The 10,975-nt window shown below is 55.7% G+C and overlaps 1 protein-coding gene across 5 annotated transcripts; it reads left to right on the forward strand.

Moving 5' to 3' along the window:
- Positions 1-1,212: 1,212 nt before the first annotated feature.
- On the forward strand, positions 1,213-9,753 carry SAXO4 (stabilizer of axonemal microtubules 4). 5 transcript variants are annotated; one of them, XM_019753989.3, is made up of 14 exons: positions 1,217-2,085; positions 2,638-2,775; positions 3,233-3,350; positions 3,596-3,749; positions 4,343-4,471; positions 5,063-5,126; positions 5,581-5,693; positions 6,104-6,163; positions 6,296-6,382; positions 6,651-6,764; positions 6,846-6,940; positions 8,757-8,921; positions 9,350-9,435; positions 9,644-9,753. In XM_019753989.3, the coding sequence occupies exons 2-13, from the start codon at positions 2,667-2,669 to the stop codon at positions 9,420-9,422; spliced, it is 1,281 nt and encodes a 426-aa protein (XP_019609548.3). In that variant the 5' UTR covers positions 1,217-2,085; positions 2,638-2,666; the 3' UTR covers positions 9,423-9,435; positions 9,644-9,753. The 5 variants fall into 5 exon arrangements, with proteins under 5 accessions (XP_088645755.1, XP_088645754.1, XP_088645756.1 ...); XM_088789629.1 differs by lacking the exon at positions 9,350-9,435 and having other exon boundaries at positions 1,213-2,085; positions 6,296-6,355; XM_088789628.1 differs by lacking the exon at positions 9,350-9,435 and having other exon boundaries at positions 1,214-2,085.
- The last annotated feature ends 1,222 nt before the right edge of the window (positions 9,754-10,975 follow it).

The raw sequence follows: 10,975 nt of genomic DNA on the forward strand, positions 1-10,975 counted from the left end.
TTGCTCCATTTCCTGTCATTTATGCTCGAGGTTACTTCCATCTATGGTAGCTGTGTGGTGGAAAGACCACTTAGTAGTGGGCTACTGAGCACGTCTTCCCGGCTCTCCTGTTGTATTCAGTGACATTGCGTTGGTAGTTTAAAAACAGCCGTGATGGGAGTTTTTACACCCCAGAAATTGACAAATGCTACAAATCAGGACTCCGCCACCCCACCCCCACCGGCTGCTTCCCAGAGATCCAACCTTTAAGATTTAAAGCCACTGTGTGGCAAATGGGCTGTCTCAGGAGTAGAAGGGACTGGCTCACTCCCGTTTTTTTTGTTTGTTTGTTTGTTTTTTTACCAGGCTCCGCCTCTGCCAGCTGTGAGGCCCCAGTGATTGTCCTTGGGCCTCCCCTTTCCCATCTGCAAAATAAGGTTGAGAAGAGCAGCTTTAAAAACTGAGCATTGGGGCAGCCAGACGGCTCAGTTGGTTAGAACCCGAGCTCTCAACAAGGTTGCCGGTTCAATGGGATGGTGGGCCGCGCCCCCCCCCCCCCCCCCCCCCCGCAACTAAAGCTTAAAAACAGCAACTGGACTTAGAGCTGAGCTGTGCCCTCCACAGCTGATGTAGGAATATTTCTCTGTGAGTCCCCAAATGATGTAGGGACTTTGGAGTGAGTGAGTGCCGGGATCACGTCTTGTGAGACTGAAGAATGGAAACACAGACCCAGGAGAGGCAAAGAGTTTTAAAAAGAGGATAGTTTATTGAGGATAGTTTATTGAAAGCAAAAGGTCAGAGTTTACGAGTGGGAGGGGGTCCTGAATGGGGGTGCCCAGTGACCGAGGCAAAAGCTCTTACTTTTATACCTTCCCTTTGCCTGCTTGGGGAAAAGGGCTGGGAGCCTTCTAATGGGATTCTATCAGGTCTGTCAGCTTTGTCCTGTTTGCCCATCCTGAAGGGATTAACGAACCAACCCATTCCTATCTATCAGATCTGCTCCTTTGTCCTGCCAAAAGGGATTTGAGATAATTTATCAACCTCAAGGCACGTTCTAACATCTTTGTCCTGGAGTAAAGGAGACATTCCAGAACCTAGAGTTCAGGATATGGCTGCCTTTTGCTTATTCTACCAGGGACCTTCCTGTCTCCCTAATGACATGCTAACTCACCTGTCTTATAACTAGACTGAAGGGCGACTTGGAGCTGATGGGCCTGGAGAAACACACTGTCCTTCAATATTCCCCAATAAAATTTATAAAAAAAACAAAACAAAAAACAGCATTAACTATCTGTCAGGTGCTGAGTCCTCGCTCACAAAATCTGCCTACGAGGCAGGTCCCTGTTACAGCCCTCGGTAAAATGAGGAAATGGGGGTTGAGAGGATAAGTACCTCATCAAAGGTGACAGATCCGGTTTGAACCACACTCTCCACTGCTGCGGTTTATTGGCCCTGTAATAACAGTCCCCAGTTTGCAGCGTGGTTTGGGGGATGATTATATGAGGAAATGTGTGTAAAAGAGCTTGGCACAGATATGGGCCCCAGAAGGACACAGTAAACATTAATTTATCGAGAGGCTGAGAGTGAGGTCTGGACCCACCCACATTGAATATCCGTACTATTTTCTGATTGCAAGCTCTCCAGCCACTTTGCTTGTCCAAACCTCATTTTCCCTGTGTGAAAAGAGGGATAATAATAGCTGCCTGTAAGAGCTACTAAGAGGACTGGATATAAAGGATGCAAAGTGAGAAGTGGGTGCTCAATAAATGGGAGTGATTGTTCAGGATTATCTTTTATTTCCTGTCACTCAGACAGCCACTCTGCCAGGCCCTGTCGGGAGGGAGGCTAGCTGTAGGGGCCAGAGCCAAGGAGGCAGGACCTTGCCTGGGCAGCTCCTGGCAGCACCCCCTCCCAGCCAGGTCAGCCCCTCAGTGGGCCCTGGCCCTAGAAGGGCTTCAGAGGCAGGGACGCTGTTGCTAGGTGCCAGTTGCTAGGCAACACACTGTTTCCCCTTTCCTGGCCACCTCCCTGAGGGCCCAGACTTCTCTGGAGCAGCTCCTGCCTTCTGCAACCTCTCGCAGACCTCAGAGCCACTGTGGAGGGCAGGTGAGGGTGGGGCCAGCTGTGGTTGGGCCCCGGGGAGAGCAGAGCCAACTTCTAGCAGGAGGCAGACAAGGCTGGGGGAGCAGAGGGAGAGACAAGGAGCGTGGAGCGTCCAGCTAGGGTAGCTAAGGATTCCTGACTGGCCGGAGGTTGTCAGGCCATCAGTCCCCAGAGGAGGGCATGTCGGGTTAAGATCAGGGGCCGAGGAGACGAGGAGTCAGGTACCCTGTGCCTGAATCCCCGCTCCACCACCTATTATGGGCTAATAATCCTTCATCCCTTGGAACCGCAGTTTCCTGGCTGTAAAATGGGGAGTTCATAATAAGATGAGGGAAAGGTGAAATGAGACGCAGTGTACATGAGATAAGTGTTGACAGTGGCTAGTCTTTTCTTCAGTTTGGGGTGTGGGTGTTGGTAGAAAGGAGCAAGCCGGGGGGAAGAGGCGGCTGGGTGGGGTTTGAACGCCACCTTTGGGATCTTTACAGCCTGGGTCTGGGGCCAGCTTGGGGCCCTTGGGCTGCTGCGCTGATGAGGCTCTTTGTGCTTCCTTCCTAGGCCCCCCTGGGGCCCTGCCCCACAGCAGCATGTTGGGGAAACTGCCCTTAGGGGTTGTCTCCCCTTATGTGAAGATGAGCTCGGGGGGTTGCACGGACCCCCTGAAATTTTATGCCACCAGCTATTGCACAGCCTACGGTGAGGACACCTTTGTGTAGGAACCACCCCAAGACATGAGGCAGGACAGGGGGGGCCCTCCCGCCGGGAGAGCGCAGACCTTCTGGCCCATCACACACTCAGAGTGACCCCAGTCCCCTGAACTGACCAGTCCCCTGAGCGCCCCACACCCTGAAGACTGTGTCCACATCTGTACTGTTGGGCTAGGTCTGCCATGCAGTCCCTTCCCCTGAATCCATCCTGTGGTCCTGCCACACTGACCTTGTCCCTGTCCCATCGACTCCATTCCTTCTGCCACAGTGCGGAAAGGCCAGCCTTTCAAGCTTTCCTTCATACCTGTTCCTGCCCCTGGCTCTGTGCCTTCTCCATCACGTGGGCCCCAGGGCCTAGGGGGATGCTAACCCTGCCTGGGAGGCCCCACCCACTGGTCTCCCACTTGTTGACCTGCCTTCCTGTCTCCCTGCTTCCCCTCTGGCAGGTCGGGAGGAGTTCAAGCCCCGTATAGGCAGTCATAAAGGCACCGGCTACACATCAAATTTCCAGCCTGTGGTCTCATACAAAACCAGTCTCGGTGCCCTGGACAACCCAGCCATGGGGTATGGTCTGTATACTCTCTTCTTACCTCCTGCCCAGCTGGGCCTTAGCTCTCATGGACATCCATGCATGGGGACCCTGAGCCTTGCCTGCCTACGTCTGGGGTCCTGGGGGACTCAGGTCATGGCGCCCAAAGGCAGGTGAACTCCTGAGGTATCTGTGGGAGGTTTGAGGGAGGCAGAAAGCTTCTGGAGATAAGCATTGCAGGCCCTGGTGATAATAGCTCCTGCCCCTGCTCCTCCTTCAGGGAACAAGTCCAGGACAAAATCCAGACAGTAACCAGTCAGAGTTACCGCCCTCTAGAGGTACCTGATGGCACATACCCACTGCCCTCCAATGTGTACCAGACCAGCTCTGGCTACTCTAGAGAGAAAGTCAATTCAGCGCCCCCCACCAAGGAGGTTAGTGCTGGGCCAGGGCCAGGAAAGAGGGGAGCGCTAGGCTGGGGTGGAGGGAGGACTGGGGGTAGAAAGAGTGGAGATTCCTCCAGTAGAGTGGGACTGCCCTGCCAAGAGTTGGTCAAGGCTGAGATGTCTGGGTGTGAAGGAGCCACAGTGTGGACTGGGGGTTCCCTCACATTTATCACCTTTGAACTCATCCTCGCCCCCACCGCCACCTTTCCCTCCATTTCTATCCCCAACCCTATCACCATGATCATCTCCACCAACCCCACCCCCTTCTCCACCCCCATTTCTACCATTACCAGCATCCCCGCCATCACCACCATTCCCACCTCCATCCCCACCATCACCTCCCCCTCCATTTCTATCCCCATCCCCATCTCTAGTTCCATTCCCTCCCCCCTAACCGCACCCCCATCCCCATCCCCATGGTCTCCACCACCCCATCTGTATCTCCAAGCCCACATCACCATCAAAGGAGGAACATGACCTCCTTTGTGCGGATCCTGTGTAGGGGTCAAGGGCAAAATCAGATTCAGGAAGTGACTGCCATCCCCGCACGGGGAGGGTAATTGGTGGTTCCCTCCTCCCAGGTCAGGAAGGTCCATTTTGACACCCAGGACTACGGGCCCCAGGCCATTACGGGGCTGGAGCCGAAGCACGTTCCCCTGCTCCACCAGCAGCAGAGCAAGGGCTCGCTGGAGTGGGAGAACAACCAATATGTGAGTGGGCGGCACCCCAGGAACAGCTGTGGGCTGGGCAGAGGGGCCAGATCCACCTCCTTCTCCCTCCTCTGCACTGACTCACCCAAGAAGCCCACTGGAGGTGGGCACAGGGCACCAGAAAAACTGGGGCAAGCAAAGGATTTGATATTCCCAAGACAGCACCCAAGTGGTTCTTACACGTATCTTAGGATTTCCACTGAGCTCCCTTCTCTCCCTTACCCCATCCAGACACCCTGAACTTGGGCACTGGATTGTGAAGTGAGCACCCAGTTTCTCCCATCAGCCTCTCTCCTCTCTTTAGGGCCCTCCTGGTGTGGGTCCTGGGGGCTCCAGGCCCTGTTGTTCATTACTAGGAATTCAGTGTGGGATGTGACTTGGTTTTTATTGTTTCAGGGGAACTGTGCTCTTGTGGTAGAATTTCTGGCATTGGGATGCCTAGTCAGAGAGGGATTTGTGTCGGGGTGCTGCACTGGCCCTCCCTTCTCAGACCATACCACACATGTCTGCTCAGAGCACAGATAGTGCAAAGAGCCCCCTGCCAGGCCCTGGCCAGCCTGTGTCCCCATGGTTCCACCTTCTGTGTTCCAGGGCCCACGCTTCATGACTTCTGAGTATAATTCCAAGTATCTCAAGGAGCCTTCAAACTGGCCAGGTGGGTGCTTGTCTGAGCTCATGCCTCCCTCCCATTATACCTCCCTACCCCCGACCCCAGGGGAGACCTCCAGAGGACCAGAGCTGGCACAACACTAAGAAGCCACCAGTGGAAGAAAGAAGGACATACAGGCAGTGTGGGGGAACCATCTTTCTGGGCTGACCTCAGTGCCTTAGGCCTGCCGACCCCCAAAGGACAGCTCACTGGCCTTGTAGGGCTCCTTGAACCTGACCGTGGCTGCCTCGTGGCCTGTCGGCCCTGCCCGTCCTTCTGCTCCTCTCTTGTTCTGTATGCATGATTCTGGCATCCTCCTGGTACCCACAGTCCTGGTGGCTCAGTCCTCCACGTCCTTAGAGCCAGCTCCCTCCCCACTCACAGGGACCCTGGGCTTCCGGAGGTCACGTGCGTGGGGCCAGGGATCCTGAGTCCAGCACGAGGGGACTGTCTGTTGCAGAGCTCTTGCAGAAGAAATCAATTGGTGCCAAGGAGGAGACAGGCTTCACCAAGGAATCCACCAAGAACCCCATTGTCTTTCAGCCACCTTCCCAGACACCGCCTGGGAACCCAGTAAGTCAGGCTGGATCCCACTAGAATCTCAGGGTGACTGAAGCCCTCCAGTCTGGGGATTCTTAACTATCTTTAAAAAAAAAAAAAATGTGAGCTTCAGAACCATTTGTTCAAACACAAGATGAAAGAGGTTGGGTGAAAACCACTACTTTGGTCCAACTTTCCCATTTTATGGATGAGAAGTTTGAGGTTCAAAGAGATGCTTCTCGCTGAGGCCACTCAGCATTCCGACAAGAACCGTGCCTGCTGGTGCCCATTCTGTGTCATGCCCTCCCCTCACATCTCCCCAAACTCTTCCCTTTCCTCAATTACCCCAATGATACCCATTTGTGCTGAACCCCTCTCAACGCTCAGGACAAGGGGACAGCTGCCTCTGTTGGACTGATGCTCTTCTGCCGGCCTCTTTCCAGGTCCTCCTTCCCGGCCGGAGTGTCACCAAGTCGGACTATGTCCCCATGACCCACCCTCATGTAAGTGGAGCCTGGGGAAGGATGCTTGTCCGCCACAGGCTGGGGTCCTCTGTGGGGCAGTCAGGACAGTGCCCTGGAAGGCACAACAGGGGCAGCCATGCTCTGGTGCCAGTGGACACTTTGCTGCCTTAGGGGGACGAGTGCCTGCCAGGGCTGGCCAGAGGTTCCGAGCGGGAGACGGGCTTCAGCCGAGTGAGTGAGAGGACTCTGAATCCCAGAGTGAGTGGCCTGGGGCTCCCTCTGAAAAGGGACACTCAGAGAGGAGGAGACGAGTTTTCTTGGACTTGGGTTGGGCTCTGAAGGATGGAAAGAATCAGGATACTTGGCCCCTGGTGGAGGGCTGAAGGCCCAGGGGCTGGAAAGGGAGGGGTGTGTTGGAAACAGTGAATTCGAGTTGTGGCTATGTGTGCCTCTGCCTGCCCTCCTCCATCCTTGCTGCCTCAGCCTGGCCACGCAGCCACCCTTCTTGTGGCTCTGTCCCCTGCAGGTGCCTGCTCCTGGTCCAGAACTAAGCAGCATGAGCCACTGGCAATTCCAGCCACCCCAGCGGCTACGGCAGACAAATGTTGCCCTCCTTGGCCGGGAAACTGTGGGGAAGAAGGTGAGGCCTGGGGTAGCCAACCCCATCCCAAATCCCCACCCCCGCCTGACCTGACATGCCCCCTCTCTCGCGCTTGTGCAGGAGCCCACAGGGTACAGCCTTAACAACCCTAGCTATGTCCGGAGCCCCTCTGAGCCTGACGTGGATAACCGATACCTGACCACCTACAACCAAGGGTGAGCCTCTTCCCTCCCCAAATCTAGGGCTGTGAAGTGGCACCCCTTTTACAGATAGGGAGACTGAAACTCAGACAAGTAATTAGCTCACAGCTTGTGAAGAAGACCAGCACTGAATGACTGTGGGTCCCCAGAAGTGGACCCTGAGCCAAGGATTTGAGTGCAAGCCCTTTATTGGGGGTGCCAGGGAGGGGGCAGAGGGAAGGCATGGGTGTGTTATTAAGCCATGTATCTCAAGGGGAGACTCTAGAAAACAGTGCAAACACAAAAACTCAGAATTATTCCAGCCAAGGTGCAAGAGAGCTGGGGTATTCAAACCCCCACATCCCTCAGTCATTGGTTAAGGGCCAGCCCCAGGGCAGTATAAATCCCAGATGTCTTCTTGCCCAGGCAGAGCAGGCTCCCACAGCCCAAGGGCAGCCTTCCCACATAGGTGCAAGGCAGGCCATTGGTGGCCAGGCTTGTGGGGCAGGGGAAGAATAAGGGGGCCCAAGGGGGTCTTGGGGAGCAACAAGAGCATCTGCTAAGACACTACCTCCATGCCATGGCAGGCAGGCTCCGTGCACCCTCAGAAGGTAAGTTCTGTGTGTGTCCTGGACAGGGAGTAAGTGCCCCTGGTCATCAGGGAGGGCTTCAAGGAAGAAGTGACCTTAGAGCCAAAGGGAAGGCTCCAGGGGCCAGGACTATATGGGGGAGGGCATTACGGGAGTGGGACAAAGGAGGTATAATTCTTGGGACAAAAGTCTCCCCTCACAGCGTCTGTCGTGTGAGTCATCTGTCTCTACACTGTCCCTGCAAGGTGGCCTCCCAAGGTGCACCCCTGTCCTTGGGGCTAACGCCCGTCTTTCAGATGGGGACCATCTCAGCAGGAGAAGTGGTGCGTGAGCCACACAGCAGATCCCTGACACGTGCAGCTGTTCCGGTTCCCACAGAGGGCAAGGGGGAGTGGCAGAAATTCACTCTGGCCATTGGTGGGGGGACAATTATGTCTCTGCCCCTCCCTAGGCAAATGCCCTCCTCCTGTGGCTCAGCAGACCCCCAGCCCCTGTCATCTCTGCTGGGTCCTTCCCCCACCTACCCATCAGTGGGTCGTGTTTCCTGAGTTCCTGCCTGGTGTGCCCAGAACCCCCGGGCGTTGTAATCACTGATTTCCACATTTATCTATGTCACCCCCTTTTCACAAGCCCAAGCGCGGGCCCACATCTTACTCATCAGTGAATATCTGCAAAATGGAAGGAGAGTTGAAAGCCTAAAGAGAAAAGGATGAGATGGGGTCCCCCCCTACTTGAAATGTCCACAGGCCAGGGAGGGGGCACCACTTAACATTTTTTGCGGGAAACGAGTAAACTCGTCATATCGCCTCTAGTTGGAACCGGCAAAAATTTTGCAAAGTAAATAAATAGAGACCTCTTTTTAAACTAAAACACTGAAAGTTTCATAGAAAAATATCAAATAGATCGAAAGATATGAATATTTTACGGAAAGTCTAATTTTGGCGAGAAAATGTCAAAAAAGCCCCGCGTTACGACGCCATTTGGCGGGAAAATGCCCGCTTACAAAGTGTTAACCAGTCCTTTAGTCTCCTAGTGCTGTCTCAGCAACAGGGGGTGGCACAAAGGAGGGGCGTCCAGCTCCGGGCCAGAGGACGGCAGGCTTCCCGAGTAGGCGTTCACCGACCGGCCAGGGACTTGGGGCGTGCATGGCAGAGGGAACAGCGTGGGCAACGGCCAGGAGGCTGGAGGGACCTGAGGTAGTTTGTGCTTTGCTGGAGAAGGGCGCAGGCCAGCTGGCCTTCACAACCCCTCCTGTGCCGCAGGTACTTCGAGAATATTCCCAAGGGTCTAGACCGGGAAGGCTGGACTCGAGGTGGCATCCAGCCCCAGAAGCCCGGAGGCTATGCCCTCAACCAGCCTGTCACACGCATGGAGGCCACCACCAACCCTACGGAGAGCCTGAGGCGCCTGCACCCCCACGTGGGAAGGTAGCATGCCCTCCCTCCCGCTCTGTCCTGGGCCGGTTCCAGGCCTTTCCCCAGCCTCTCCTCCCTCCCTTCATCTGTCTGTCCTTCTGAGAGGCTTGTTCTTGCTTCTCCTGCCCACATGAACTCCTCCCCGCGTCTCCCCAGCAAACAGAGGCCAGCTCCGCACCTGCTCCCTGCCAGGCTGTATGCAGGGGGGCGGGGTCACAAAACGGAATGGACTGTGGTTCTGCCTCCTTCTGACACCTTTCTGTTCAACTCAGTTCCTCAAAAATTACATTTATACCGACACTGGCCCCGAGTTGGCAGGCAAAGAATGTCTGTGGCTTGGCTGCCCTGGCGGAGTGTTGTCCCCTCGGGAGGGGCAGGCAGACAAAAGGCCTCAGCTCTTTGCCCTACCCGTCCCTTATCTCACCCCTTCTTCCCTGCAGGACCCTGATCTCAGCGGACCCCTTCTACCGCACTCCTCCGTCTCACAGCAGCCGCTTCGGCCCACCCAGCTGAGCCTGAGGCCTGGGTCAGGGCTGGGGACCCCCACCTGCAGCTGCTCCCTGTGTGGGGGTGGCTATTGTGGGCCAGCCCCACCTCCCAAGCCCCGGATCAAGGAAGCCCTGCCTGGGGACTCCAGCCCCAGACTTGGGGGTGGACAATTGGGGCCCTCTCAGGAGCAAGTGAGTGCACAGAATCACCCAGAGCCCCTCAGACCTTGTCTCCATTCCCCACAGGTTTGTCAACCCAAAGGGACAAGAGCTGGCTACTGTCCCTATTCCCACTCCGTCGCCCGCTGGGACTCCCCTGGCTACTTTCCAACTGGAATAAAGAGCAGTGAAACAGAGCAGTGTGTCTGTCACTGTCATGGGTGGCTGGGAAACGGAGGGGTGAGGGCAGGGCAGGGATGCAGGGGTGGAGGGGTGAGGGCCAGATGTGGAATCAGGGAGGCCCGATTGGGCCTATGGTGGTACTATGGACAAGACACTTCACTCTTGAGACTCAGTTTCCTCTCCTGTTAAGGGTTCTCCTACGACCTGTGCTAAGCGCTGGATCAAGTGTGGAAGGGAAGAGAGGGAGGCAGAAGTGGGACGGGGTGGGTTGAGAGGCCTCAGTTACCTGGTCTATAAAATTGGGCAGGAGATCAGGGCAGGACATCTGGGCCCTTTTGGGCCCCACACTGGATGGTTTAAAGCAGAGGGGAGGACAGGGCACGAGGAGTCCCAGAGAGCTCTCTCCAGAGACAGATGGAGGAGAGTCCATGATGGATGGACATCTGGACACCAACACCAGGAGGTTTGGGGGCTTGATGAAAAGGCTGGTGACTCAGGGCAGCCCCTTTGTGAGAATTAGAAAGAGGCACTTGTAGGCAGATACCCCATGTGAGCACAGGACCTAAAGAGTGAATGTCTTGTGGGAAGAGAAAGGCATCCCTTCTTCTAGGTGCTACAGCTGACACCAGGGTCCTCTGCTTGCAAGGCAGAATCTGGCTGCCTCTCAGCACCTTCTGTCACCTTGCCAGGTGCATTTGTGCAGTGCACAACTCTACAACTGCATGCTGTGGTCCTGCTGGCACCAGCCCCTTATTTTATAAATGAGGAAGCTAGAGAGGGTGCGTGAGCTGCTCAAGGTCATATAGGACAGAAAGGCAGCAGAAGCCCTGGCTGAGGATGTCCCCTGCACCTTGCACCCAGCCCAGCATGCAGAGGGGTGACTCAGTGAGCCAGCAGCTGTCCCCCACCCTCCCCACCCCTAAGTGGGTGTCTGGGGAGTAGCTCTGCTGGCCCTGAGCCTGGATGTACCCAGCAATCTTGAGTAGAAGGCCTGGAAGCTGTCCGTGGCCTGGCTGGGGCTCCATGTGGGATGTGGGTGGCTCCAGCTGGCTCTAGTATTGGAGGAGGGAGTAAAGGACACAGTCTCTCAGCTACAAACCAGCCAGACTCAGGACCCAGTGACAGCCCCACAGACTGTGGGTGGGGCCTGCTGGTCCATGACCCCCAACAATAGGGGTCACTCACCAATCTAGAGGTTTGCCACCTGAGCTGGCCATAGTGAGGTGGGGAGAGGGT

The sequence above is a fragment of the Rhinolophus sinicus genome, chromosome 14 (genome assembly GCF_057876585.1).
Source record: "Rhinolophus sinicus isolate RSI-liver-muscle chromosome 14, RSI-T2T, whole genome shotgun sequence".
NCBI classification, from domain to species: domain Eukaryota; kingdom Metazoa; phylum Chordata; class Mammalia; order Chiroptera; family Rhinolophidae; genus Rhinolophus; species Rhinolophus sinicus.

Excerpts from the sequence above, each read along its gene's own strand:
- SAXO4 (XM_088789628.1), top strand. The coding sequence starts at position 2,667 with ATGTTGGGGAAACTGCCCTTAGGGGTTGTCTCCCCTTATGTGAAGATG. Across the intron at positions 3,750-4,342 it reads CAGCGCCCCCCACCAAGGAG|GTCAGGAAGGTCCATTTTGA; the intron begins GTTAGTGCTGGG and ends CCCTCCTCCCAG. Across the intron at positions 4,472-5,062 it reads AGTGGGAGAACAACCAATAT|GGCCCACGCTTCATGACTTC; the intron begins GTGAGTGGGCGG and ends TCTGTGTTCCAG.